General features: G+C 52.0%; 11 protein-coding genes and 1 non-coding gene across 12 annotated transcripts; 3 read left to right on the forward strand and 9 right to left on the reverse strand.

The window, feature by feature from the left end:
* Positions 1-11: 11 nt before the first annotated feature.
* BCR37DRAFT_394289 (uncharacterized protein) lies at positions 12-1,707 on the reverse strand (the record flags this gene model as incomplete). Its single annotated transcript, XM_040871448.1, has 1 exon — positions 12-1,707. A coding segment is annotated over one exon (1,696 nt), but the record flags the coding sequence as incomplete, so codon positions are not given.
* Positions 1,708-3,292: 1,585 nt separating this feature from the next.
* On the reverse strand, positions 3,293-4,583 carry BCR37DRAFT_98554 (SUR7/PalI family-domain-containing protein). Its single transcript, XM_040872560.1, has one exon. It carries the CDS (start codon positions 4,238-4,240, stop codon positions 3,437-3,439), a length of 804 nt encoding a protein of 267 aa, XP_040723564.1. The 5' UTR covers positions 4,241-4,583; the 3' UTR covers positions 3,293-3,436.
* A 74-nt stretch (positions 4,584-4,657) lies between these two features.
* On the forward strand, positions 4,658-7,535 carry BCR37DRAFT_381794 (tRNA synthetases class I-domain-containing protein). The gene has a single exon (XM_040869755.1). The coding sequence runs from the start codon at positions 4,674-4,676 to the stop codon at positions 7,488-7,490; it is 2,817 nt and encodes a 938-aa protein (XP_040723565.1). The 5' UTR covers positions 4,658-4,673; the 3' UTR covers positions 7,491-7,535.
* Positions 7,536-7,619: 84 nt separating this feature from the next.
* On the forward strand, positions 7,620-8,780 carry BCR37DRAFT_381795 (uncharacterized protein). The gene is made up of 2 exons (XM_040869756.1): positions 7,620-8,262; positions 8,304-8,780. The coding sequence occupies exons 1-2, from the start codon at positions 7,707-7,709 to the stop codon at positions 8,468-8,470; spliced, it is 723 nt and encodes a 240-aa protein (XP_040723566.1). The 5' UTR covers positions 7,620-7,706; the 3' UTR covers positions 8,471-8,780.
* BCR37DRAFT_381796 (WD40-repeat-containing domain protein) lies at positions 8,521-10,240 on the reverse strand. Its single transcript, XM_040869757.1, has one exon. It carries the CDS (start codon positions 10,128-10,130, stop codon positions 8,568-8,570), a length of 1,563 nt encoding a protein of 520 aa, XP_040723567.1. The 5' UTR covers positions 10,131-10,240; the 3' UTR covers positions 8,521-8,567.
* A 90-nt stretch (positions 10,241-10,330) lies between these two features.
* BCR37DRAFT_403303 (GTP-binding protein TypA) lies at positions 10,331-12,181 on the reverse strand (the record flags this gene model as incomplete). The annotated part of the gene is made up of 1 exon (XM_040871991.1): positions 10,331-12,181. One exon carries the CDS (start codon positions 12,179-12,181, stop codon positions 10,331-10,333), a length of 1,851 nt encoding a protein of 616 aa, XP_040723568.1.
* Positions 12,182-12,325: 144 nt separating this feature from the next.
* Positions 12,326-13,231, forward strand: BCR37DRAFT_334174 (P-loop containing nucleoside triphosphate hydrolase protein; the record flags this gene model as incomplete). The annotated part of the gene is made up of 1 exon (XM_040867133.1): positions 12,326-13,231. A coding segment is annotated over one exon (906 nt), but the record flags the coding sequence as incomplete, so codon positions are not given.
* A 1,043-nt stretch (positions 13,232-14,274) lies between these two features.
* On the reverse strand, positions 14,275-14,949 carry BCR37DRAFT_388567 (uncharacterized protein; the record flags this gene model as incomplete). Its single annotated transcript, XM_040870639.1, has 1 exon — positions 14,275-14,949. One exon carries the CDS (start codon positions 14,947-14,949, stop codon positions 14,275-14,277), a length of 675 nt encoding a protein of 224 aa, XP_040723570.1.
* A 1,595-nt stretch (positions 14,950-16,544) lies between these two features.
* Positions 16,545-16,616, reverse strand: BCR37DRAFT_t32. Its single transcript has one exon. It is a non-coding gene; the product is annotated as a tRNA-Gly (tRNA).
* A 1,823-nt stretch (positions 16,617-18,439) lies between these two features.
* Positions 18,440-18,955, reverse strand: BCR37DRAFT_388568 (uncharacterized protein; the record flags this gene model as incomplete). Its single annotated transcript, XM_040870640.1, has 1 exon — positions 18,440-18,955. The coding sequence occupies one exon, from the start codon at positions 18,953-18,955 to the stop codon at positions 18,440-18,442; it is 516 nt and encodes a 171-aa protein (XP_040723571.1).
* A 590-nt stretch (positions 18,956-19,545) lies between these two features.
* On the reverse strand, positions 19,546-20,301 carry BCR37DRAFT_388569 (uncharacterized protein; the record flags this gene model as incomplete). Its single annotated transcript, XM_040870641.1, has 1 exon — positions 19,546-20,301. One exon carries the CDS (start codon positions 20,299-20,301, stop codon positions 19,546-19,548), a length of 756 nt encoding a protein of 251 aa, XP_040723572.1.
* Positions 20,302-25,194: 4,893 nt separating this feature from the next.
* On the reverse strand, positions 25,195-27,386 carry BCR37DRAFT_99185 (uncharacterized protein). The gene has a single exon (XM_040872564.1). It carries the CDS (start codon positions 27,210-27,212, stop codon positions 25,575-25,577), a length of 1,638 nt encoding a protein of 545 aa, XP_040723573.1. The 5' UTR covers positions 27,213-27,386; the 3' UTR covers positions 25,195-25,574.
* Positions 27,387-27,738: the final 352 nt, after the last annotated feature.

The following is a 27,738-nucleotide window of genomic DNA, read 5'->3' on the forward strand; positions in this document are numbered from 1 at the left end:
TGCAAATATACTTGCATATGCTGGTGTCGTGTTGGTATGCGTTGCAGCAGGGAGTGCATGACTTGTTGTCAGGGAGAAAGATGTTGTAAGACCTGTGCCTGCCTCTGTGGTTTGTGATTCTTCTAACTCCTCCGCGACTGGAGGCGATCTGGCCGGCAACTGCGACTGCGACTGAAGTTGCTCTCGACTTGATGTCTCTGGCCTCGGTGTTGCTAGCGATTGACACGTAGAGTTCTTAGCGGTCTTGTTCTTCCTCGACAGCTCAGCCAAGAGACTGTGATGGTTCTTCGTGTGCCTCTTCAATGCATGGAGTGTCTGTTGGTGTGAGGCGATACTTTTTGACATATTCTTTTCCCAATTGTCGTGCTTGCTCGTAGCATCCAGTGACGCTTGTGCCTCAGTGGCAACCGACTCGACGCGGAGAATCAGTTTGGCTAGTTCCGCCGGAATGATCTGGTTCACTGCCGAAGTAGCGTTCACATCCAGTGTACCACCATCCGTGTTAAAATTCACATTTGGCTGCTCTTGCAGCTCGTGTGACAGGCCTTTGCAAAAGTCACGCAGACTGATCTCTGTCTGGTCAATGCGTCGAGCGAGCTCCTGTTGAATGCGCTTCAGTCGTTGTTCGAGCTCTTCTGTTTGTGATTCTTTTAGCAACGTCAATGAGTCTACCGCACAGTCTGAGAAGAAGCGCTGCAAAGAGGCATCTGAAGTTCTTGTCGTGACTGCCTGAAGCTTTCGATCAAGCTTCCTTCCTAGTTCGCTGTGGTTTGAAACATGCTCCTTGTATGTTGCGAGCTCTTGGACAAGGCCTTCCGTTGTCGCCGTCAGTCGCTTGAGTGCCGACTCTTGAATACCCTTGCTTGTTTCACTGCACGTCGACTTGGACGCACAAACGATAGAATCTTCAGTGGTAGCAAGCAGCTTAGCCTCAAACTCTCGAAGTGCCCGTGTTTGAAATGCATGATATCGTGCTTCCAATCTAGCTTCCTTCTCTTCCAGCTGTAGTTGATATGATCTTGATAGGCGGCTCTCAAATCGCTCCATATCAGCTTGGTATTTCTTGCTTTGCTCATACAAGATACTAGCCAGCCGTTCTTGCGTCTGTTCGAGTGCATTCTCAAGCCTCGCTATCTGCTGCCCATCATGACTGGCATGAGACAACTCATGTTGGCTCGAGTTCTTTCTAACAGTCTCGCCGTTGACATGAATATTGGGCAGTGCTTTTGTTGCCGGGGCAGCATGTCCATTGGTGGCGACATCCCCCACAATCGACGAATCTGCATTTGGTGGAGACTGAAGGCATGCGAATGTACCAGCAGATTCCACCCTCCCCGTTTTCTGCAGCTTTTTGGGAGGTTCATTTGGGCTCGCAGATGCCATAGAAGGGTTTGATAGGGCAGTAGCGCGGCGTTTAAGCGACTGGGATGCTTGTGGGTCATTGGAAACAGTGGAAAGCGATGTGTCCTTCCCTGATACTACCACAGGCTGGACATCTTGAACCTGCATTCCCAGACGGGATCTTGCTGTGCCAGAAGATGACACATTGACATCGCTTCCTAGCCCAACAACCTCTGAGCTTGAAACAATTGGCGTGCCTGTGCGATATGCAGGAGCATGAGACAGAGGAGGATCCACGGCCTGCGCATCATGGCGATGCTGCTCTGCCTTGGAAGAGGAAAGACCACGAAGGTCAACCACGAGCATATCGCGCACAATTGGAGAATCGCTTGGAATCTAGAGTCAGACAAGTATGAACGATCAAGAATTTGTACCGGAGGTGATGCTGAACTACACCGAGGGGCCTCGCCCTCGCCTGCCATGGAGGCCGATGCTGGGCTTGTGGCAAGTCGACTGCAGTGCGTGCAGCAACAGATGGACTGCGCGCTCGTCGCGAATTCAACTTGGATCGCGGTCAACACTCTCGAGTCTCAACACTCTCAACTCTGTTCGCGGGGTTGGCGTGATCAGCAAAGCTGAGGAAGGATGCTCCGCACTGGTGGACAATGGTTGGCCGCAGCAATTGAGGTCGGCACAATCGGGGTACTTGAAGTGATGCCGGCCGCGCCCTCGACGGCGTTTGGATTTGCAGTCGGTCGAGCGGCAATTGGTGAAACATGCGCTGCGGTTCTGCGGCCCTTGGTCTTTGTTTCACCAGCGTGTTGCGCTCGTGCCGTTCGGCGTTGGAGACTGCCTCTTGATCGCTGGCATGTCTAGCTCGTGGCATTGAAAGAAGAGAGACTGTTGCTGACGAGTCTGCTGTTTGCCCCGGCCGGTGGTGCTCAATGGTTGCAAGATACAAAGACCTAGTGTATATGGTGCGGGTGGGGTCGAATCTTGAGCTCGGAGGACAGCAAGCTGCAGGACCATGCCAGAATGATCTTCCATGGTGCGAGCTGGCCAAAGGGGTGGAATGCCAAGTGTTTGCAGGATCTACTGCCTACCAGGGTATGAGCCGGTGTGTTGCTTTCCCCAGCTACAACCTTTACGAGGTTCCAAGCCAATTCCCGATACATCATGGTCTGCGCTCTCCCTCGACTTCACAACCAAGCTTCATTTGACAACGACTATGACTCCATCTTGGTCGTTGTCGACCATCTCACCAACGGAGCTCCTTCATCCCTTACGTGGAGGCTAGTGGTGCATTGACCTTTGCAAAACCTTTCGTGGGTCGCATTGTCTCGAATCATGGCTTTCCAACGTCTATGTCTCCGGTCCAGTGTCCATTTTCACATCCAAATCTTGGCAATCGCTACTTGATCCACATGTCAGGTCTCTTTTGTCTACAGCATTGTACCCTCAGACCGATGGACAGACTGAGCGTGTCATTCCGATACTGGATCAATTAATCATGCTCAAGATGACTGGCGTGCTCTCCTTCCGCAAGCTGAGTTCTGTTACAACACTACTCAACACTTCATCGTCAAGACGTCTCCATGCCTCGCGTTTGGCACCCTCGCTTTACTATTCAACTTGGCCCTCGTACCATCCCTGCGAGTCACGACGTGGGCGCTCGTATGAAGTCTTCTCACGACGAACTCAAGGTCCACATGCAAGATGCACAGGACAATTATTGCATTCTACACATTCAATATCGCCTCCTGGCTCAAAGGAAGGAAAACAAGTTCTTACATTGGCTGGAGTCTAGGCAACACTTGGGTGGCAACAAACGTCTGATTCACGTGGAAATTGCAAAGGCGAGTACTCTAAAGGCATTCGCTTGACAGGCTTCCTTGCAAGTGTGCTCTCTCTCCTGGTCCAACGATATGAGCTTCCTTCCCCTGCATACTATCATCAGAGCCATTCTGGGTTTGCTCCTGCATAACATTCTTGTAGCATGATAGCATCATGACATTCAAGTATCACAAACATGCAGAGTAGTTGACTTGAAGACTATAGTGATTAAATATACTTGATGAACAACGAATGATAGCATCTACTTTTTGGCGGGTGGCGAGCGAACTGAAGCGTATGCAAACGCAGCAGTGGCCAAAAGATTGCACGCAACGCTTGTCCATAGAAAGGCAAAGACTGAAGGTCCAAGTTTTGCATCAATGCCGTTGTGGCGATATCGGTCGCGTGCATTTGAATAGACAACCGTAGCTGTCACAGCTGCAATGCCAAGGAAGAAGAGCATACCGAGACTGGAGTACAAGCAAAAGATGCAGCCCCAGCGACCGAGGCAACCACCAGGCGTCACAGCCAGGGTGATGAAGGCGGTGATGATGCTCAAAACGAGGAACGAAAAGAAGATGCGAGACGCTGTTGCAGACTCGGCACTATGCTCGAGAACGGATCCTGGGAGAGGCGGTTGAGCATCCGGCACTTGCTTTGCTGGATCGTAGGTGTGACCAGCTTGATTCTTGCTGCAATGAACATTCTTGCCGTCTTGTACCCCACAGATGTTCCATGTTGTCCAGCGCACAGTTTTGTCTGGCGATGGGTAGTTTAAGGAGGTGAGTTTGACCTCCAGATAGTACAAGCGGTTGAGAGGGTTAGACGGTTGAGAGCCGGCAAGGACAACGAAGAACAGCATGATGATGGTGCCAACAAGAAGAATGGCGGCTGCAATGTTGAAGAAGACGCGGCGCCTCTGGGTCAAGTCGACCATATTGGCTTTTGCAGGTGTTGTAGGCGATTGTGAGGGCGATGAAGCTCTTGCTGCTTGTTGGTGACTGACCTGCACTGGAGCAGGCTGGTTGGTCTTAGTCAAGGTTGCCTGCTTATCTTTGTTGCTCATAGTTGGGGGCAATGGACTCCCAGTGAGGGCGCTTCATCACGAGGCAAGCAGATCTCTTGAGTCGATACTCGCGACTCGCATTCAACGCGTGGCCATGGCACGCTAGCAAGGTTGCAGGGTCATTGACATCTCTTTCAGCGGAGTGATGAGGCAGGAGACGCCAGGGGCTGCCCCCTGAAGAAGGCACGGCTCAGTACGTGAGCCTCATCAAGTTGGTGGACTTTGATAGTACACACATAGCTAGGAAAAGTATACACTACAGCAGAGAGTAGCAAGCGGCAGAGAGCAGGAGCATATAGCAGCAGACACTTTCTAGATGTGGTCTCGGTGGTGGGAGTCTTTTCGTGTCGTTGGATGCCGCCGTGAGAAATTCGACTCGACGCGACCAAATTCAACCAAAAAGACAAACAAGCTACTGCATAGATGGACATTGATGCGCCCATGGCAGCACGCGAGCAGACTGGCCAGATGCCGTCGATACAGCAAGGTAGTCTCATATAGCGAGTCTCTTGCTTTGCCGGAAACTGCCTTCCCACTCAGGCCCAATCATCAGACTGCCGTACGGCCATCAACTCAAGCACTCTACGACTGGCAGGCTGCACGGCATACAGATGAGCCGCCTTTCATCTTGCAGGATGGTCCGCCCTTTGCCAATGGCCCGCTGCATATGGGCCATGCACTCAATAAGACCTTGAAGGACATGGTCAACCGCTACAAGCTGCTGCAAGGCAAACGTATTGTCTATCGACCAGGCTGGGACTGTCATGGTTTGCCCATCGAGCTCAAGGCTCTGCAGCAGTCAAAAGCCTCGTCTCCATTGGATGTGCGACGCGTTGCACGGCAGCTAGCGTCAGATGCAATTGCTACGCAAGCACAAGGATTTAAGCAGCTCGGCGTCATGGCAGACTACCGCAATCCATACCACACATTTGACGTTGACTATGAAGCTGCGCAATTGAAAGTCTTTGGTGATATGGTTGAGCGAGGCCTCATCTTTCGCGCCGAGAAGCCAGTCTATTGGAGTCCATCGAGCAAGACGGCGCTCGCAGAGGCAGAGCTTGAATATAATGAAAAGCACGTCTCGGATGCTTGCTACGTTGCGTACCCTTTGACGCAAGAGTCGGCTGGCCGACTCGGTCTAGAGCATGCGCGTCTGCTTATTTGGACAACGACAGCTTGGACCATTCCTGCCAATCGAGCCATTGCCATCAACTCAGAGCTGATGTACTCGCTCGTGGACGGGTTGGTCGTTGCGCAGGATCGTGTTGCTGCCCTTGACTTCCTTGGTGAAGCGAGTGGGTCCTTCAAAGGCGGCGACTTGGTCGGATTGCAATACACAGATGTGCTTAGCAGCGACGTACGCACCGTTCTTGCTGCAGACTATGTTTCTGCCGATTCTGGTACAGGCTTGGTCCATACAGCGCCCGGCCACGGACAAGATGACTTCATGCTCTGTCGAGATCAAGCGCCTCCCATCCTCCCATTTTCTCCCGTGGACGATGCAGGTTGCTATACTGCTCAGGTTGGTATCGCCTCTCTTGTTGGCTTGCCCGTTCAGACTGCTGGTTCCCGTGCGGTGTTGGCACTGCTCAAGGAAGCAGGTGCTTTGCTACAAGTAAGCAAGTACAAGCACAAGTACCCGTACGACTGGCGTTCCAAGACGCCCATCATACTGCGTGCGACACCACAATGGTTTGCAAATTTGGCTCCCATCAAACAAGAAGCTGCTGAAGCACTTGCCTCTGTTCGGATGACACCGGAGCAAGGGCGTGCAAGACTGCTGTCGTTCGTGGCAGGTCGAGATGAATGGTGCATTTCTCGTCAACGTGCATGGGGGGTGCCGATTCCGGCGCTTTATGCAGAGGATGAAGTGCTCATGTCACGAGAGAGTGTTGCGTATATTATTGAGCAGCTCAAGAAGCGTGGCAGCGATGCCTGGTTTGATCCGGGTGAGGATGAGTCATGGGTATTGCCTGCGCATCGGCACAAGTCCTGGCGACGTGGCACCGATACGCTGGATGTTTGGTTTGATAGTGGATGCGCGTGGACGACCACGCAAGGCACGGCCGACCTGGTGGTCGAAGGCACAGATCAGCATCGTGGTTGGTTCCAGTCTTTGTTGTTGACGCGCATTGCAGCCGAGTCGAAACTGCCGTACAAGCACGTCTTGACGCATGGATTTGTTCTTGATGACAAGGGCCGCAAGATGAGCAAGAGTCTCGGTAATGGGATTGACCCATTGGAAGTGATTTCTGGGCGGCCTGCGGTCGAGCCTGCTACCATTCCAGCTATGAAGGACGAGAAGCAGCGGCGCAAGCTCATCAGACAAGCAGAAGAAGCTGCACAGGAGTTGAAGCCGCTTGGAGTGGATACGCTCAGGCTTTGGGTAGCGTCCTCTGACTACACAACAGACGTGCACGTTTCGCCTGCCATCTTGGCACATGTCTCTGAATCTCTTCGCAAGATGCGTAGCACAACACGGTACATGCTGGGCAACTTGAATGATTATACCAGTCCGTCAACGCTGCTGCTAATTGATCGGTATGCTGTATTTCTCGTGCAGCAGTGTCGTAAGCAAGTCAATGCACACTATGAGAGTTGTGCATTTAGCAAGATTGTCTCGCTCATCAACCACTTGTCGAATGCAACGCTCTCGAGCTTTTATTTTGACACGCTCAAGGACAGATTGTATGCAGATGCGAGGACATCGCAGTCGAGACAATCTGCACAGACTGCTTTGGCTATCATTCTACAAGAGTACATGCAAATGCTGGCACCTATTTGCCCGAGCTTGATTGAGGAAGCTTGGCCGTATTTGCCTGCGTGTTTGCAACGTGGCGAGCACATTTATGCTGCAAATTGGCAGCAGGAAGAGGTGATGCTGAGCCAGGAGGAGCAAGAGGCATGGCAGGCGAGGATGTTTGTACGCTCGTGTGTCAACAAGTTGCTGGAGGAGGCTCGTCGAGGCAAGCAGATTCGGTCTAGCTTGCAGGCTGAGGTGTGGTTGAGTGGGCCTGGTGTTGAGGGCTTGCTGGGTGATGCGAGTGTGGATATGGCCAATCTGCTGCTTGTGTCTCGTGTGCATCCAATGGAGCAGGAGGACAGGGAAGTGCTGGCTGCTGGCGGGTGCACCGTTGCTGAGGGAGATGTGACTGTGGCTGTTTATGGTGCGTCCCTGCAGAAGTGTCCCCGGTGCTGGATGTACACTGCAGAGGGTGATGCGTTGTGTGGTCGGTGTTCAAGGGTATAGTGCTGTGCTCTGCTATGCTCTAATATACTATAATATAATAACTACTATCTATGTATTGTGTGGTGTTGCTTAACCCTGAACAGGAAAACATCAAGGAGTCAGAAGTCAGCCAAGTCAGCCAGGAGACGCCGCCAGGAGACAAAAATTGCAGCGACAGAGCAGCACAAACACAACACCCAACACTGCTCCCTACTGCTCCCTACTGCTCATTCGATCATGTTCTCTACTCTCCTTTCCCTCTCCGTTGCAGCATTCACCGCAGTCTCAGCACTCAGTGTCACCTCCCCTTCCCTCGGACAGTCCATCCCCCAGACAGCAGATCTCGCCGTCACCTGGGCAACCGTCTCTTCCGACCAGCAGTCATTCAACATCCAGCTCGCACTCTCTACCGACTCAGGCAATGCACGCACACTCACAACTAATGTCTCTCCTAGCACCAATGGATTCACCACGCCAGCAAGCGCATTCTCCCCAGGAAACTACACCGTCAACCTCGTAGGCAACTCCCAGACTTCCTCGGGTGTCCTTGCACAGAGTGGCTGGTTCTTGATTACTGCTGCTCAGGTGCAGTCTTCTTCCTCTGCTGGAGCTTCTGCTGGAGGTGCCGCCGCTGCTTCGAGTGCTACCGCAGGATCTGGCGCGTCTGCCTCTGCTGGTGCAGGTGCAGGTGCAGGTGCATCAGCTGCCTCGGGTGCTTCAGGAGCAACGTCTGCTGCTGCTTCAGCTGCTTCAGGTGCTGCTGCTTCTGGTAGCGCCGTCTCTCTCGGATCAGGTATGTCCTACATCTCTACTGTATACTCACTAACACTCCAGGCACCGTCTCTGGCTCGACTCTCGGCGCATCAGCTGCTTCCTCTGCTGCTTCGCGTGCATCTACTGCTGCTGGTTCTGCTACCTCGCGTGCTGCTGGTGCTGCCATCACTGCTGCTGTCGGTACACTCGGTGGCCTTGTTGCCGGTGCCGTGGCTCTCGTCCTTTAGACGCATCAACATGTTCATTCACTTTATTAGACGTCCACCATACTCACTCTCTTTTGCTTTGTGGTCAATCATCATACTCTATCATCCTGCTACTGAGCTACTCCGGTGACCGTGTCTGCCAGATCCTCACCGTCCCATCATCGCTGCCACTCGCCCACTCAGCCTGTGCACCGGGTCGCCAGCAAACGCTCCCAGCACACTGTGTATGTTCCTCGAGTTGCTCCAACAACGTACCAGACTCACGATGCCAGACATAGATCCTCCCATCTTCACTGCCACTCAGCACAAATTGCTCATCCTCACCGCCATACCCTGCTCGTACCACAAATTGACTTTGCATAGGTCCCTCGTAGAGCGTACGCAGTCGTTTGAGTGACGGTATGGAAAACTCATGCAGCATGGCTGTTCCCGTGGGCATGGGTTTGACATTCACGAGAAGACGCGAACCATCCTTGCTCACTGCAAGGCTCGTCAGTTCCTCGCCCATATCCAGCTGTGCCACACGCTTCATACCTTCGAGTGCATACACGCTCAGATGTGCATTGGTATCAATCGTTGCAAAGTACTGCGCATCAGGCGTGCACTGCAAATCATAGATCCGACCCGTCTCGAGACTCTCGAGGACTTCACCTGCCGCACTAAACAAGTAAATCCGCTTGTCGAGACCACCACTCAGAAATCGCCCACTGCTGTCCGGTACAAAAACAGCAGCACTCGGCGGCTCCTTGTGTAGATGGGAGAGTTGATTGAGGAGCAAGCCAGTCTTGAGATCCCATATACACAGCGTATTGTCCTGCTGGCAACTCAGCAGCATCTCCTCATCCGCTGAAAAGGCCAAGTGCGACACACCTGAAGTTTGACCCACCTGCAGCGTTCGAGACTGTAACCGTGTCTTGATCTTGTACCCGGCCGTCTCATACAAGATGACTTGTCCATCCCGAGACGCACTCGCTAGATACCGTCCACGCGGCGAATACTGGACATGCCATACTTCATCCATGTGATCTGCCAAGATGTGTGTTGCAACCAGTGGGAATGTTTCACGATCACATGTGTGCTCAGCCGCCAGTAATGAAACCGGTCGAACACCTGTATGGTAATGACACGCGCGCGCCTGCCGTTGTCGTTCACCTGCAAGGAGCTGCTGAAGGCGTCGTTCAGGCATCATACTGCCTGGTGCAATGTACCGCGATACTTTGCGAAGGAGCGCTGCACGCGAGTCGCCACTACTGCCTGACCAGCTTGCCTTCGTACACAACTCTGTAGGCGCCGTCATGAGCAACGATGAAAGGAAATGAAGGCGTGCACGATCGTGCTTTAGCGGCGTCAGTTGGAGCCGCAGCGTCTGTAGCGCTTGTGATGAGAAGCCTTGCTCGAGCTGCTCCAGGAACTGCTGTTCATAGATCAGAAACAAGACTGCCTTGTGATGCGCTGCGTCTGCAAGTTCAAGCTGCTGCAGCGATACGAGCGCTTCTTGCCAGCTACCAGAGAGCATCGCTTGTCGAAATGCTAGAACAACGGGACTCTCAACACGTACGCCAGATGCATCACTCAGCGCATGCATCACACCCGTGTAGCCCATATCACCGAGCGCTTGAATCATGAGGCGCGTGATTTCTTCGTCCTGCTTGGGCGCATGGCCGTTCTGTCCCTGCTTCATGTCCTCCTGGCGTACTCGCTTGCCGGGGGACGATGCGCAGGATGAATTAGTACGCTTCAGCGCTGCTCGTGTCGCCAGTGCTGCGTTGTGTGGTGGTTGGTCGTCGTCGTCATCTATGGAAAGTTGATGTAGATGCTCAACCATGAAGGTATAGGTCTATCATGCTTTTATGCTCTATGCTCTATGCTCATGCTCATGCTCTACACAATCTTTTCCTTCCGTCTGCTCTGCTGCTTCCGTGCATTCGCATTCAACACGGCCTTCCGCAGCCGCAACGAAGACGGCGTCACCTCAATCTTCTCATCGTCCCCGACAAACGCTAGCACCTCCTCCAGGGTAAACCGGCGCGGGGCCTTGAGCGTCGTAAACTCGTCCTTGTTGACGGACCGCATATTGGTCAAGGCCTTGGCCTTGGTTGGGTTGATTTCCAGCGATTCGGCTTTGCTGTGCTCACCCACAATCATCCCTTCGTAGACCTTCTCGCGAGGACTCACAAAGAGGACCCCGCGGGGCTCCAGAGCTTCCAGGGCAAATGTCGTACAAGGTCCAGCACTAGTGCTGATGAGGCTGCCCTTGCGCGACGTGCTGATGGGTCCCTTGTACGGTTCATATCCAACAAAACTGCTGTTGAGAATACCCTGGCCATGCGTATCCGTCTTGAACTCACCAGCAACGTACGACATGAGTCCGCGTGATGGAATTTGCATTGTGATCCGCATCCTGCCTTCGTCACCATCCACCATCGACGTGAGCTCGCCCTTGCGTTTCGTCAACTTGTCCATCACAACACCCACATCGCCAATCGCCACATCAATCACAACCTCCTCCACAGGTTCATGCACTTTGCCATCCACCTGTTTGAGAACTGCCCTGGGTGGACTGATGCTCATCTCATAACCTTCCCGGCGCATCGTCTCAATCAAAATGCCAAGATGCAGCACACCCCGTCCACACACTTCAATCTGCTCACCCAAGGGAGTCACAGTCAGTGCAATGTTGGTTCGTGCTTCTGCCAGCAAGCGCGTCGCTAGCATCGTAGATGTGAGCTGTGAGCCTTCTTGGCCCTGAAGAGGCGAATCATTCGCAGCGAACAGCATACTGACGGTCGGTGGATCCAACGGTGTGATGGGAATGGCCTCATGCACAGATGGGTCGCAAAAGGTAGCATTCACGGCACCCTTGACAACACCTGCAATACCAACAATATCACCAGCACCTGCAGCATCAAGCATGTGATTAGCCAACCCAATACGCGAATATACTTTGGTGACCTTGGCCTCTTCAATAAAGTCGCCTTCCGGTGTGAGTGCCTTGATCTTTTGCCCAACCGTGACGCTGCCGCCGTAAATCTTACCAATGTAGCAAGCACCGAGATAGGCATCTGATTCAAGCTGTGTGACCAGCATGTTGAATGGCCCTTCAGGGTCAACTTTGGGTGGTGGCGTGTGCTCGACAATCGCCTCGAATAGGCTTGTCATGCTTCCCTTGGTCGGAATAGACCAGTCTCCGCCAGCATAAGTGATGGCCCAGCCAGCTTTGGCACTTGCAAGCAGCATAGGATACTCCATCTGTTCATCTGATGCGCCCAGCGTGGCAAACAAGTCCAGCAAGTCAGAATCCACCTGTTCAGGTCTCGATGTCGGCCGGTCGGCCTTGTTGAGCACGACAATCGGCTTGAGTCCTCGTTCCAGTGCCTTGCGCAAGACAAACCGCGTCTGTGTCATGGGTCCCTCCTGCGCATCCACCACAACAGCCACAGAGTCAACAAGACTGAGGACCCGTTCCACTTCGCCACCAAAATCCGCGTGTCCTGGCGTGTCGACGATATTGATGCGGTAGTCTTTGTAGTTGATGCTCGTACACTTACTAAGGATCGTTATGCCACGCTCCTTCTCCAGTGCATTGGAGTCCATGACGCGGATATCGCTGTTGGCGGCATCCAGTGTTCCAGACTGCCGCAAGAGCTGATCAACGAGCGTCGTCTTGCCGTGGTCGACGTGTGCAATGATGGCGATGTTGCGTATCCGCGACGGCGGCAATACTGTGCTCATCCATCGCCGCCCATTGCACACTCGACAGCTGAGTCGACTCAATTGCAGGAGTCTGGTGGTCTTCATGCAGAAAACTCTCCATCCACGACCTGCATCCATGTATCCTGCATGTTTGTAGCGCGGGAGAGCTTCCCGCGGCAGGTGCAGACCTCATGGTACCCGGGACACATGCATGCTGCGCTGCGCGAGATCCAGCAGCTGCTCAATACCACCGACGTCCTTGTCGAGGTGCGCGACGCTCGTATACCCTTGTCGTCGCGCAACCCGCTCTTTGCGCCGCTATTGGCGCAGAAGCCGCGGGTCGTCGTCTACAACAAGCTGGATCTGTCTTCTATCGATGGCAAGGTGGTGCGTGGCTGGGATAGCCCACATCCTGTACTGCTGCAAGACTCGAAGCGACCAGCAAGCGTATCACGGCTATTACGGGCGCTCAAAACGCTGACAGACAAAGATGCGCTCTCTGTGCAAGGGACACGCGTGCTTGTCATTGGTATGCCCAATGTCGGCAAGTCGACGCTGCTCAATGCGCTGCGACATCTAACGCTGAAGCGTGGCAAAGCAGCCAAGACTGGGGGACAGCCTGGTATAACACGCTCAACGAACAGCATCTTTACCCTCTTTCCTGCACATGATCAGACGGCTCCGACATACCTGATTGATACGCCAGGCATCATGATCCCATTTGTGCCAGACTCAGAGACGATGCTCAAGCTGTGCTTGGTCAATAGTGTCAAGGACAGCATTGTCGACCCGACGGTCGTGGTCGATTATCTCTTGTACAAGCTCAATCTGCTGCCCGTGGAGAGCTATACGACGCTTTACAAAACACAGCAGACGAACGATGTCGAGACATTGTTGCATGCCGTCGCTGTTGCCCGTGGTAAGCTCAAGAAGCACGGAGAGGCAGACTACGATGCCTGTGCGCAGATACTCATCCAAGACTACCGAAGCGGCAAACTTGGCTCTTTCTCACTCGATGATATCTACCCAGCAGCGCTGCAAGATCGCATTGACCAAGAGGGCACCATTCTCAGCAAAAGTCAAGCACGACGGGGCGTGGAAATCAAATCGTAAACTATGCACCTGCTGTAACCATATGCCTCGCTCTCATTATCATCATCGCCATGTCATCATTCAGTTGTTTGCTCTGCCGGTCGCCGACCTCTGCGCGAGTTTTGCTTTGCGAGTCGTTCCTTGCTGCGGACGTATTGCGCGTTTGTGTGCTTGAATAGGCTACCGTGGTAGTCGCTGACACTGAGGCGTCTGCCGAGGTTGGCATCGCTGCCATCGCCATTACTGGTTGTGGGCGTCAATGCGTCGTCTGAGATGGCATCACTCGATGCATTGGACAAGGTGGCTACTTGTGTCTTGTCTGCTGCCTGTGCCAAAAGCGAGTCTGCGCGTGCTGTAGCAGCTTGTTCGTACTCTTGTGCAGACATCTTGTGAGAGTGAATAGAGTACTATGGGACGGCAAGGGCGGGCCGTCGTGTGCTATATATCTGCTCGTATCTGCCAGCTCCTCCGTGGGCCTCGAGTTCCCTCTGGAGACTGCGTGTATGCCCTGAATTTGGGAGGGTTTTCGTCCCAAAGTGACGCACAGATGACGATGGGCTCAATATTGGCTGAATTATGAAATGCTCGGACTAGGAAACGAGTGGACGGAGCCATCGAATCAGTAATGAAGATGAGCAGCCAGCAACCTGGTATGGTAAGCCTGCATGGGCTGCCTGTGACTAGTACACTGACTAGTAGTGCTCAGTACTGACCACCTGCCATCTGTTCAATCCCTCGGGCAAGTGGGTCAATCTGCAGAGATCCCGAGCTCGAGCTTTGCTCATGACGATCTGCCGGGCACCCAATCAAGACTCAAGAGATCAGACGCCCAGCGCACGGGCAGCGACGGGCACATCACGGCGGTGCCGCGTCGTCACTGGCTCGTCAGCTCGTCACTGCATCGTCACTCATTCGTCAGCTGCTATTTAGAGTTGACAGGCTTACATCAGCTATCGACCTAGAAAATCTTGTCTCAAACTGTCTGACACGCCATCCACGCTTGGACCAGGGAGCTTATGGCTGCTTACTGTGTTGAGTAGCTACCTCCTCTCAGGGAAGTTGAGGTTCACCGTCTCAGTGGCCTCGGCTACACCGATACAACGGCACACAGACTCATACCTTGCACGGCTGTCACCCTGGCATGCACTTGTAGCATATGATGGCACATCGTTAACGCCTGTAGCGGTACCACCACCACCGTCACCCACAAATACAGTCTTGCTGGCCAAGAATGACGTGCAGTCGTTCAACCTCGATGGAACATTCTGGTTATCTGCATTGGTGCCGAAGATGCCACGCTCGCAGTTGTCGGCGTTGCAACCACTAGCAAATTCAGAGACTGTTGCTGAAGCACTCGAGGTCTTGGTGACGGTGCTGCGTGTGTAGCCACGGCACATGCAGGCGCTCAGGTATCGCGAAGGACTGTTGCCGCAGGCGCGAGAAATGGTGGAAGTCAAGGGACCAGTTGGGCTGGGTGAGATGGTCTGAACTGTTCCACTGATGGTCGTGATGGTGACAGGTTGCTGCGAGCCAACAAATGCGGCACACTCGAGACCTGCGGTGACCGGGCCAGGCTTGGCACCGCTGGCTATGGCAGCCCGCAGACAGTTGTCACGGTTGCAAACCATGGGAGGTGTCGTTGTCGTTGGTGGCTCTTCAACAACGACAGCACTGGCAAGGGCGAGCGCATTGAGGAGGATGTTGAGAAACTGCATGATTCGGATACAGATATCACATAGGCAGATGGCTGCCTTTATACTTGTGCTGTCTCCGGCCAGCTGTTCAATATTCGATCAGCTGCCATATGCATCGGCAGTGACTTGTTCTTGAGTGAGCGACTACGCGCAATCTGCCGTTGTGGTTGGATGCCACGGTCAAGCAACGGGCCAACGGCAGGAAGGCTCGCTTGCAGGTTCGTCCCGCTGCCAGCTGCAGGCCGCTGGTTTTAAGGGGAAAATCGGCGAGTGTGGGGAGATTTGCAACGCAACAACTTCATTTGATGCTGTCAACGGGAAAGATGGCGTCGTCTATGTTGTGGCTGAACTGGAATAGTGCACAGCTTGTCACTGCTTGGCAGAACGCTCGCCTTAGAGGAAGCCTTGTGTTGTCAGGCTGTTCTTTCATTCATAGATACGCTTCACTAGCAATTCACTTCGCACGATTCCCAACAAGGAGGACTGGCCTAGGAGCGGCTGTTGTACATGATGAGCTGGCAGACAAGGTTGCAAAGGTGCCTAACAGCCGGTACGACCGTGCAGCAGGTCAAGCTTAGTGGGGTCAGATTTGCGCATGCTACAACTGTCGTTGCCACTTGTAAATACGAAGGACCATGCAGTAGCCTATGACATTCGAACCTCAGTGACGTCCAGGAGAGTCGTGTACCCTGCCAGATGCGAGCTTCACGAGTCATTGGCACATCGCCAGAGAGCATATGCTGCTTGATATTTAAGGGGAGATACCGCATCTCTAGCTATAGCAGCAGCTGCCTCAAGCAACATTCGACGGTCGAAGTCTGAGGGCTTTGGTCCCAAGTGTTTTGTGATGAATAGCTGAAGACAACCGACACCCTAAACAAGTAGCTGCTTCAGATTGCATTTATATATACGCAATAGATGAAAGGACGGACCGTTATTACGATCTTACTCAATCGGGCGACATCGATGAACGGAGGCAACATACAAGCGCGTCACATTGCCGAACCCTAGATCTGACACAGATGCAGTCGCAAATGCAAGGCTCGTGACCACGGACCATCGCGACAGTTGTAAACAAGGTCGCTGGGGCTGCAGCTACGGGGATGTGAAGACAAAGGGTAGCTCATGCCCACTTGGAGGCTGATCAAAATGCCTGCAAAGTGTGAGAGGAGGACAGAACAAGAACAGTAATCCATTTAGCGTGGATGTGAAGGACAATCCGCTCAGATCTGGATCATTGGGCTTTACCCGTAGCCTTGAGGTGTGCGGTGCCGTTATTGGTTGTACATGCACTTCTCTGCAGTATAGAGTTTATACTACCCCAGGCTCCCAGCACCAAGAAAACAACTGGGTTGAGTCTCAGCCGCAGATGACCATTGAAGGTCTCGGTGCGTAGCCTCTTCTATTGCCTCTGCTGCACAACCAAGATGTCACGCTTGATGATAGCAAGATTCTAGCGAGAGCAGAGTCCAGGCTCCTGTCTTAGAACATGCGCTTGCAAATCTTGATTGTCTTTCAATAGTTGTATAGAGATAGAGGTAGAGGTAGATCGAAGAAGGCTCTCAGAGCGCTTGTCAGTGCAAGTGGTGCACAAGTGGCCCTCGACCCAAAAAAAGTGAGTGCACCGGGAATCGAACCCGGGTATCTCGTTTGGAAGACGAGTATTCGAACCACTAAATTATGCACCCCTACAGACTCGAACACTCCACGTTGCGGAGAGATTACGATTGAGCCACATACGCTTGTTCAGTCATCGTGGCAATATGGAATATGAATCTGACAACAATTTTAGCTTATGTAAGCAAATCACTTATCTCGTTCTGAAGGTATGATTACACACCCTGAAGCCAGAACAGGACGGTGATAAACTAATTGTATTGTCTCTGTATCCTACAACAATTCAGAGCGTAACACGCCTCAACAACAGAATTGTCGCAAGAAAACAAAAAGACAATAAGACATTTGACGGGCAGGCATTTGTGCAATACATGCAAATCCGTGTTGACCAGACAGTACTATATTGAGACTGCCAAGCGAGTGAAGGTACAGTGCGTCTTCCGTGACCGGGCAAAGGTGTCGGATGTAGCGCAAGAATAGCCACCGTTTCTGCAATTGCTTTATCCCGCCATCTACCTTCCTCTTGCGTCCAAGAGGACATCTTGGCGGACATTTGGTCTTGTTGAAACAGGCCGTGGCTTTATCGAAAGCTTCCTTGTGTACTTCTTGGCCATTTGGTAGCGTGAAGAGCTTGTAGAGACTATCGAACGAGGCATGCATGTCGGCAGAGAAACGGCCAATGAGAGGTTGTCTTGCCAGGAAGGAGTTCTTTGTTGTAGTTGGCAATGCGCGGCCGGCCGAGAAGCTCGTGACACGTTCCAAAGAGATGCGCCAGCGTGAGTATTGTGCTTGCATGGCTCTCTACTCAGCGGCATGGAGTATCCACTAGGCATTATCGAAGTGAAATGTCATTGCCACATGATTGTTCTTCTACCAGAGTCGAACAGTCCACCAACGTATACAGCGCGGTTACGACCAGATGCAAGAAGTCAGAGTCTTGTGCGTGCTGCTCTGTAAAGGTGGTTAACACAAAACTCGTTTGGGAGCATGCCGAAGACTCATCTGGCGCGTACTGCCTTCAATTGAAAAGACAGCTGAGACAGACCAAATTCGCCATGATCTATTGGAGTGTAGGGTCGATTCAGATTGATCTTGGGCTTCCAGTTTCGCCAGGAAGCCAAGTGTTCCACCTTTTCAATCTCCTCGACCACTTCTGCTGGAGCTGGAGTAATTTGTCGTGAAACAGAATCAATGGGAAACAGTACATGTTGATCGCTTGGACTTTTGACGCAAGGTGCAGATTCAGGATGGGTATCACGCAAATTCTTTGCAGAACCCTCCATTGTGTCTTTTGCCAGAAGATTGTGTAGTCAATTTGTGTGCCAATGCGAATGCCAGGAATCGGAAAGATCTTCTTGATCTCCTGGCCACGCCAGACGATGCGCCTCGTTTCGTGGAACGTGGCGATCGTGTTGAAGAAGATTTTTGACACGCTAGCCTTGCTGGCGCTTGTCTTGTCTATACCTGCACCGCTTCCAGAGGCCAATCTGCGTTGTCGAAGTCTTCCAGTGCACACGCAGCGTCATCTGCGAATAGGGTATTCGGGTCTGACAGAACTGAATCGCAGATCCAAGACTTGATGCCTCTAACTCGCCGGATGGCACAAGTTAGGCCTTCAACGGCAATGGCAATTGCGGAGAGCGAAGGTGCAAGGGGATCACCATGTCTCACTCTCGTGTGTAGCTTGAGAGGCGAGGACAGCGAACCATTCAGATAGGCCTGCAAAGCTGAAAGGCGGTATACCAGTGGAAAGGCCGAGACCAGAAGTCCATTAGATTGAAATTCTTTGTCAAGTACTCGTGCGAGAAGCGATCGTATGCTTTCTCAAAGTCCAAGACTGCCATAAGGCCTCAGATCACAGCTTTTCCGACCGGTACTCGGTCTAGTATCGCTTTCATGGTTGCAATGTTCGTTCGGATCCAACGCTCAAACTAAAACAAGCCAATTTGGAACTTGATGACGATGTGGTGGAGTACGGGTGTGAGCCGCATGTTGTGGGCTTTTGACATGATCTTTTCGTCAGTGTTGATGAGCAAGATGAGTCGCCTATTACCGGCTGATCATGATCCCCTTTGTTGTGAATTGAGTCAAAGTGTACAAGTCTTCCTGCACAAGAAGAGGGCTCTTGAGTCGGCGTTTGATTCGCTATCGCCATCAAAAGAGGACCCGTGACTCTTAAAGTAGCCGTATCAAACTCGGCCGGCAGTCCATCGGGTCCGAGCGAACAGCGCTTTGAACACTTGGATTCTGCTTTCTTCATCTCATCTGGCGAGTACTCGGCTTCGAGCTCCTCCACGCCCGCATCTTGAGAAATTTGGGCTCTGGATTGTGAGCAGATGTTTTCCAGAGCTTGACCATTGATCTCTTTCAGTGAGGAGCGCATAGGAACGTCGTGTGCGGCACCTAGCATCTTGACTGGATCCTCAGTAGAGGCGCCATCAGCCTTGAGGTATGAGAACCTTGGCTCTGACTTGGCAAAGCCGCACCACTATCGAGCTAGGTCCGGCCACTGAGTCTAGTCTCCTGGCGCGCATGGCAGCTCCAGCTAATGGATCCAGAGTTTCAGGCTTGAATCATCATCTGACATGATATGTTGTGCAGCATATCCCTTCAAGGGCTCTGGAGCCTAGAAACTGCACTTTGGTCCTGATCCACATCTAATGTGCATCGTCGCTTGCAAAGATCTTGCATCAGCTGCAGTCTGCAACGACCTGATGAGAGAGTTTGGAGCGGTAGAGCTCGAGCAATGGCCAGACGGGCAGCCAAACCTGCGGTAGCCTTCGCACCCATAGTCGACCAAAGATGTGCAGCTGCACTTGTCCATGATATCACATCTCCAGCAATGTGACTTTAACCTCCAGACTCACATGTGGGATCGAGACGAGATGCCAACAATGCATGGCAAAATGATGCCATAATAGAGGATACAAAAATCTTTAGCACTACGAGGGCTAACATTGTTCGAAGAAGCCCGTACACGGCGTCCTTGTCCCTAGCACTCTACTTGCCCGGAGTAGCCCATCGGCCTAAATTGGGGCATAGTATCCACGTGCGGGCCTCGGGGTCCGCCCACGAAAGAATGGTGTTGCCAAGCTGAGCTTCAAAGGTCGGCAGGATTGGCGATGGCCCATTGTCCCAACAGTGACCGACGAAATCACAACCAGTATCTCCAGCTGAAGCGTCGCAGTCAATATGCTCATTCCTGAACCAGTACCAGCTGTTACCGGATACTTGAGCACGAACCCAGGTAGTATCAAAGTCGGTCCAAACCCCATGTACGACCGCGTTCTGAGCTAAGTTGTTCATTGCGTTATCTGGATAACACCAGTCATTGCTCTCGTCGCCTCTGGGCCCCCAACGCTTGAACTCCACAATAGCAGTGCACCTGCATTGCTTCACACCTGGTCGGTCCTGACGATCCTCCAACCTAGCCCAGTTGTCCAGCTGGCAGACCCCAGAAGACTGCTTGCATTCGAGCCATGTGTGGTTCTTTCCGTCGTTCCAAATGGATGGTGTCATCCTGTCGGACCAAGCGACATTGAGCCAAATGACGAGATCCAGGTGTCGACGGGAGCACAAGTCTTTGCAATTCTCCTCAGACATCGTAGGCGCGCGCTGGGGTATGACTGTCTCAAGGGCAAACCCAGTTTGTCGACAGTCCTTGTTGACATCATAGTGCTTGGCAACAGCGTGACGCAGAGCTATTGCTAGAAGCAAGACTACCAACTTGACATAACTGGGGACTGCAGCAGCCATTATGTCGTAGCGTCTGGAAATGCTTGTGATGGGCAAGATGAAGGTTTGAACAGCTTTTCACAACGTACAGGATACGTGTCAATATGGGCCTGTCTGTGGTCTAGACTTCAGGGGTGCCTAGTGTCTTCTGAACCCTGATTGAGTCGCATTGCATATGCTTGCTCATTTGCGAGAGTCACAAGTGTCATGAGACATCGAAAGATGGGGTTGCTTATTAGATGAGTTTGTCATCTGACTGTCTGCGCACATTGCAGCTGCATAAATGACTTGAGGTAGGCGAATGATTTGTAACGAATGACGCGGCCAAATGATAGCTCTTTGCCTTCTCAGGTGTTACATCGGGCCATAAGATCATCTACTACGCTCTTTGCAGCAGGAGAAGGGGAGAAGAGCAACTTGAAGCATGGTCAAGGGAGGTCTTTGTAATGACCATGCAGCTGCATGAGTGATTGCTGGACTCTCACTGAGCCTGCCTTGCTCTGAAACCTCACGTCCAACCTAGTATAGATAGCTAGGTAGGAGCTTAGACCAAGGCTAGCTTCCGTATGAACCTCGATCGCCCATGCAGCGTGGTTGACTTGTGGTAGCCAGTCGTTGACTGCTTGGAAGCGAGGTCATTCTCTATATATCCTGAGAGTTTGAGGTACTTCAGATGATCGCACCTGCAGCTTGTCAATGCGACCAAGAAGCATGCGTCTGCAAGAGCACAACCTGGCTCAGTCGGGCAAATTGACCTTCATGCAGGTGATGCCTTCAGATGGGCACTCAACATCTACCGGAATCGTAGCTCACCGTACAACTACAGCTGCAGATGTATTGCTGTCTGTGTTTAGACTCCATCCTGATATTCATAGAGCACGATTTCAATAGTGCAGCACAAGCTGATATAGCCATATAAGAAAATAGTCCATCTTGATGCTGAATGATAAAATTTTAATTAAGTGAATGTTTGAAATACTGCAGTGGTCAACATGGTTCGAAGGAAACCTATGAGTGGTGGTTCTTCGCTTGAGGGTACTGCGGCCCGTAAGATCCAATTTGCGATTTGCCCGAGCCACAGATTTGATTCAGGACATGCAAGTCGCCTTGGACTCAAGCTTACCAGCTGTTGCCGGCAGGAGTGACCCGACTCCAAGTGGTGTCGAAGTCAGTGTAAAGACTCGCACGACTGTATGCTCAGCCAAGTTGTTCAGTGCGGTATTTGGGAGAGATAAGTCGCTGGGATGGTTGCGTTGAGGTCCCCAACGCCTGTTATACAGCATGGCAAAACAACTGCACTGTTCATTTGCCCTATCTGTCAGGGCGATTCTCGAGTCTCCAATCAGTTTCGAATTTGCATTCGATATTGCCCTTCTGACACTCAAAGCAAAGCACAAGACTTTGTTATCATCGTCAAGCATCCAAGTCATGCGAAGGACATTGCTGGTCTCAAGGACAAAACCTCTTCGACGACATTCTCTCTATACGATGCATGACGCCTAGCCATTGTCAATCGCAAGATTAGAGCGGTCAAACTTAGTGGCTGATGATTTGATGAAAGTTATGAAACGATGAGGTGATGGGTGCAAGAAGTACGCTGGAAAATTCTGATACCGCTTGTCAGCCGTAATGCGAAGAACGCTATCGACGACGTGCCAAGTTGCGCATAGTCACCTCGGCTCTGGTCCCTGATCGAGAAGTGCCCTGTTCTTGTGTCGTATCTTGTGCAGATGCGCGCTCAGTCACAGCACCCGACTGAGCTAGATAGTGATCCTTTCTGAGTCAGATCTTCTGATCTGAATGCGACTGGCCAAGTGACCGAAGTACATCGGCGTGCCTTGAGTTCGGATTGCACAAAGGACATTCGCGATCGATGCCTTCAATGCTGTCAGCTGTGTACTTCTCTGTATGCCTGAACCTTTCGACAATAAAAAGAAAAGGCCCAGATCCGAGGCATGAGGTTTCCTTGCATCTGCTGCAGTTGGAGCTGCGCTATGGGTGCACAATATAGGAGATTCTTTGTGATGATTTTGCAGCTGCGAGTCATGTGCAAGTAGCTGAATGAACATAAACAGATCTTCCTCCTTAGCATCAATATGCATCATAGCTAGACGGCAGTGTAGGACATTGCCAGCTGCCCTGTTCCTCTTGGACTCGGTGAATCGTCTGGACCTGCAGCAGATTTTTTGACCGCATGCGATATTCAAGAGGTATATGCATGTCTCTGGGATTTCTAGGAGCTCTAGAAGCTGACAGATGCAGCTGGGTCAAAGCAAGTGGCGATGTGGAAGCGCTTGTGAACGGGACAACGCGTCAATCGCGAGTCATAGAGACCTTGGAAGAAGCAAAATGCTGTCAGATGGGTTTCAAGTTCTCGTTGCTCGACAACAGCTGTGCATGTGTCTGTGAAGTGACCCGTGCTGTCCTTCATCATCAATGAAGCAGAGAGAAGAAATTCTATTGAAGAGACGACAACATTTCTTAGAAATACGGAAGAAGGAAGAAACTAGGCAACGCAGCACTAAATGTCGTTTCCACGGCCGTTTCATAAAGACATCGTAAGAGTCAAATTTGGGCCAAGTCAGCATCTTTCAGGTTAGGGGTTAGTAATCCAATGGTTCTCCCAGCCAAGGTTTGGATTTGTTCGAAAGCCCTGGGATACCATGCGCCACCCTCCACTCAGCAGGTATTGGAGAAAGTTGTTGAATGGATCATCAGGAGCACCATCACCATTGGCTGTCTGCCAGGATTCGCCATTGTGCGAGCAGGCGGATTTATCTGCAAAGCTGAGGAATCTGTCACTTTTACCTCCGAGCTTGTTGTAGCATCGAACATGCTCGTTCTTGAACAAGTGCCAGCTTCGGCCGCCCAGATCGACTGAACGCCAAGAAGTATCAAAGTCAGTGTAGATGCCACGTACAACTGCATTGAGAGCTAAATTGTCCTGTGCGTTGTGAGGATAACACCACTCCGATTCCTCGTCGCCATGAGGTCCCCAACGTGGAAATTCGATAATGGCAGTACACCTGCACTGCTTCACACCTGGTCGCTTCTCATGATCCTCCAATTCAGCAATGCTGTCCAACTTGCACACTCCAGATTCAGCCTTGCACTCGGTCCATGTGTGACGTCCTCCTTGCCATTCGGTTGGGTTTTGACCGACTAAGTCCAGGTCCGGGTGATTGAGCCATATCACGAGATCCGTGTGTCGAAGGGAGCACAAGTCTGCGCAATCCCCCTCAGACATCATAGGCGTGCGCTGGGGTATCATTGTCTCAAGGGCAAAACCAGTTTGTCGACAGTCATCGTGTGTCTGACGGTGCTTGCCATGCACAACCATGGCCAACAACAGAGAAATCAAATTAGACAACTTGCAGAACCCCATTTTGACGACCATGTCGATGTTGCTAGAAAAGTTGCAAGTGCGATTGACGCGAGTCTTTATAAATTTTTGCTTCCCCCTTGTAACTGCAGCCAGAGCTGACTCCATGAGTGCCGTGCATGCATCTTTCGCATGGCCTACGTGTCGAATTTCAAAGTGGTAGTATGCAGACGCATGTCGCTTCGAAACAAACCCCCTTTTTGTGTTGCGCTTCGCATATACTCAATATCAATCCCTGACCAAAAGGACGACTTTATTCAATCGGATTACAGGAAAGACTTGTCAGAAGCCATCCTAGGCCGGGCCTTGACTGTGTTCCTTCATCCAATATCTCAAATTTGGGCTATCATGTGCTCCTTGAACAGGATGATACGGCTCGGCTGAGCTCATGACCTCGTATTCTTTGCTTGTCCGCAAAGCACGCCATCTGTTTGTCCTTTCGGAAATTGCGTAGCATTGGCTCTGTTTATTGACAAACAAGCTGATCAGGGGCTCGTCCTGCATATCCAAGAGTATCAGCTGTAGATACAGTGACAGGTCCGGCTCTCGATGCGGAAAGTGCCTTTGCACCTGAAGTATCTCATGTTCATATTGTACTGAGCTAGTGATCATCGATGGAAGTGTTCATTTTCTTCATCTTGTCATTGTTAAAAGCTGCCAATCATCACAAGAAGATACTCTCGCCACGAAGCATGTGAGGGATGATCATCATGCTCTTCGGAGCTACATCGCCCGGGGTCAAGCTGCCTCACAGCGCTGACTACTTAGCTGCGTGCTACATGAGGTTCCTTTTGCGTTGTTTGCAGCCTGAGCTGGCAAAATTCGCGCACTTCGCTCATCTTGCAGCCAAACTCAGGAGCATCTTCAGACTTCATGGATCAAGCCAAACTGACAAGGCTTGACTGACGACAGCGTGGAAGACGAACTAGTAGATGCATGTCACTAGCCTCACTAGCAAGCCGAAGCATCTGCGTTGAGTTGACGTTGAGATCTGTGCCAGTTGCCTGGCCTTGGGTGTGATAGGTTTTAGCTGGGTGTGATGGTTGCTTGAAACACAATCGCACGCGCCTTTTTCTATGCACACCAGACACTGCCAGACAGTAGGCAGAGGGGCACTACACCATCTCTCCAAACTTAGCTTCATCAGGAACATTCACTCTGTCGTGTTCAGATGCTCCAGCCAGCTCTTCAGGCTCTTGCGATTGTGTCTAGATATGTAGCGTAGCCTTCAATGATACCTCTCGCACCCATGCTTGCCTAGCTTACTATTGCTAGCCGTGACACGATTCTTCTATCGAGACATGCTCAGAGACTCATCAGCGATTCTCATGTGATTGGAAATGAGGCGTACATGCTTGCGGTCACTCTTTGATGTGCTATAGCTTCAGTCGTCAGCTCGCATGGTCGAGCCTTGTGCAGGCAACAGAGCGCTAGATATGTCTTCAGCATCTTAAGCTTCAGGCTCAGTAATCTTCAGCAGGGCACCAAGAGTATAATATATCATGTCTCAGAAAAACGCCCTTCCCCAGTGCACAAAAGCTAGTATACCAGAAGGCAGCCTCGTTCGCTTTTGGATCAGACAGTGGCAGCTGCAGATCCATCAACACGAAGTAGCTTGTTGGACTTTGCCTGGTCCGCATCGTCTAACAACCAAACAGTCCCTCAGTCTATAGCAGATTCTCAGCTCTTCTACAGGACTCAGGCAAGCCAACATTTGCTTTTCGAGGTGCAACGCGATCAACCTGCTCAGATGGCATGGTCTCTTGGCAATGCAGACCATCTTCACGGGCATGAGGCGAGCTGAGGGACATGTTGAGAGATCATGAGGAAGCATCGAAGCGACAGGAAAACGATTGCTATGGCTAACGCTACTAAGGAAACCAAAAAGAGAAAAGGAAAACCCAACCCAACACTACTCTTCGCCCTCCATCTCTGCCTCTCCAAACAATGGAAACTCCCCATCAATGCTTTCTGAACTTCCACTGAGATGTTGATACGCTGCATGGCCAAACAAGCCATCATGTTCTTGCAAGGGCGGCGGCTGTAGCAAATCTGTCTGGTGCTGCGCTGCCACCTGACGAGATTGCTGCTGTACATAGGTTTGTTGTTGGAGCTGTTGTTGTAGCTGCTGCTGTATCCGTGCTTGCTCATGCAGCAACTGATACTGCTGCTGTTGTTGCAATTGATGCTGTGCAGCCAAACTGCGTAATTCACCACTACTCGCAGCGGCACTCGGTGAGCCATACACGGACCGTACAGGTCCACCGGTTCTGCTTTGTTGTCCGGCAATAGGCACACCACCAGTTTCAGCAAGTCGAGAATTACTCACTGAGCGTGACATTTGTTGAGCGGCTGCTTGTTTCTGAACATGTTGTTGCTGTAAGTTGTAGCCGAGTGGTGAGCCGGATAAAGAACCGAGTTGTCCCTGATGTGGGCCGACGCCACTACCGCGACGCGAGGGGACCAAGTATGGTTGTGGCGAGTGCCGTTGTTGGGGACTGCCTAGAATGCGTCGTTGAGCAGTGTTGGCTTGAGGCGTTGCCGTCATGGCCGATGCAGTGTTGGGCGATCCAGCCATACTTCGCGGTGGTGGGTATAAGTATGGGTTGGGTTGTGGACTCGTGGACATGCCGGCATAGGTGCCACTGCCAAACCCATACTGAACGTACGGTTGCTGCTGCTGTGCTTGTCTGTGTGCACGAACCAGTGCGGATTCCTGGTATTGGCTGGGATCCAACGGATATCCATACACAGGCGGCGATGACTGGAAGGGCGGTGAGTTGAAGGGTGACGGCGAGGATTGGTAGTCTTCCGCCAAGACACGCGGTGAGGATTCCGGTACATTCGAGTGCTGCGAGTATAAACGTTCCATCATGTTTGGGTACTCTGGATGACTGCTTGGCTGGCGAGGCTGCGCAACCACTTCCTGCGGTTTACCTGGGATGGGTACAGCAACAGATAGCCTAGAAAGCACAGGAGACTCTTCGTCAGCAACCGCTTCTTCCCACGTATCCGAGATGGGACTGACGTTGCCTGGAGGCGAGGGTGTCCGGTAGTCTGCAGGGACCAGCAATGACTTTTTATCCGGCAAGGCACCTGTGCTACCACTTCTCACTTGCTTCTTGAAGGAGTCTGCATCGAGCGCGTGTACGAGGGGTGAACCTTCCTGTTTCTTACCTGGACCGCGTACTTTGAAGGATGAGGCGGAGGTGTAGCGACACTCCCATTCTGTCAGGCCACCTGCTGCACAGGGTCCGCAGGGTCTATTGCGGTCACAGCCACGCGCTGTACGGATGCACCGACTGCATCGCTGGATCTCCGTTGCTGTGTATTCTTTACCAAGCGAGGTGGAGAGGTAGGTGACTTTGGGCTGATGATGATGTTGCTGCTGCTGTCTCTTCCGGACTGGCGATCGATAAGTCGCGTCTTCAGGAAGGTAGATGCACTCTTCAGCAGTCAAGCCAGCCAAAGCACAGCGTTCACAAGGGCTGCCGCGCGAACAGCCCTTCTTCTTTTGTTTGCAGCGGACACACCGCTTGACGGGTTCCATGTCTCTTGCCTTGTTTCTTCCGCGTGCTTCTGGTCAATGCAGGAGCAGACTTGACGCTGCTCTCTGTCTAGGGATGGGCCCTTGTGTCTCTGAGCAGCAAGGGCGGGCAGAGGTGGTCCTGTTGTCTGCTTATGGTTGTGGTGGTTGTTGGATGAGTCATTTGCGGAGACACAAAAAGGCGGAAAAGGCGACTTGCACCAGACACCACCACTTCATCATGTCTTCATCCCAGTTGCTGCTGTCTGCTAGAGAGGATTGTGATAGCTGGAGACTCGAGAATGTCTGTATTTAAAGAGAGCGCTTGAGAGAGCTGGAGAGCGCTAGAGAAGCTACTAGAGATACTACCAAAGACACACTGCCGCACGCCATCTAGACCCACAGCGCAGACTGGCGCGCACGCTGACCACACAGAGCGCGATCTGCCGCCTCATCATACTCAAATGCAGGCGCATCATCAAACCCAAAGTCGAAATCAAGCAGTGCTGCTCTTCCTAGCCGCCTCTCTGCTTTGGTGGTTGTCCTGTGA

Source organism: Protomyces lactucae-debilis (genome assembly GCF_002105105.1).
Source record: "Protomyces lactucae-debilis strain 12-1054 chromosome Unknown BCR37scaffold_16, whole genome shotgun sequence".
Lineage (NCBI taxonomy): Eukaryota > Fungi > Ascomycota > Taphrinomycetes > Taphrinales > Protomycetaceae > Protomyces > Protomyces lactucae-debilis.

What these genes read in the sequence shown, in the direction of transcription:
- BCR37DRAFT_381794 (XM_040869755.1), top strand. Translation starts at nt 4,674, where the DNA reads ATGCGCCCATGGCAGCACGCGAGCAGACTGGCCAGATGCCGTCGATAC.
- BCR37DRAFT_98554 (XM_040872560.1), bottom strand. Translation starts at nt 4,240, where the DNA reads ATGAGCAACAAAGATAAGCAGGCAACCTTGACTAAGACCAACCAGCCT.
- BCR37DRAFT_99185 (XM_040872564.1), bottom strand. Translation starts at nt 27,212, where the DNA reads ATGGAACCCGTCAAGCGGTGTGTCCGCTGCAAACAAAAGAAGAAGGGC.
- BCR37DRAFT_381795 (XM_040869756.1), top strand. Translation starts at nt 7,707, where the DNA reads ATGTTCTCTACTCTCCTTTCCCTCTCCGTTGCAGCATTCACCGCAGTC. An exon ending in CGCCGTCTCTCTCGGATCAG is followed by an intron (nt 8,263 to 8,303) that starts GTATGTCCTACA and finishes CTAACACTCCAG; the next exon opens with GCACCGTCTCTGGCTCGACT.
- BCR37DRAFT_381796 (XM_040869757.1), bottom strand. Translation starts at nt 10,130, where the DNA reads ATGAAGCAGGGACAGAACGGCCATGCGCCCAAGCAGGACGAAGAAATC.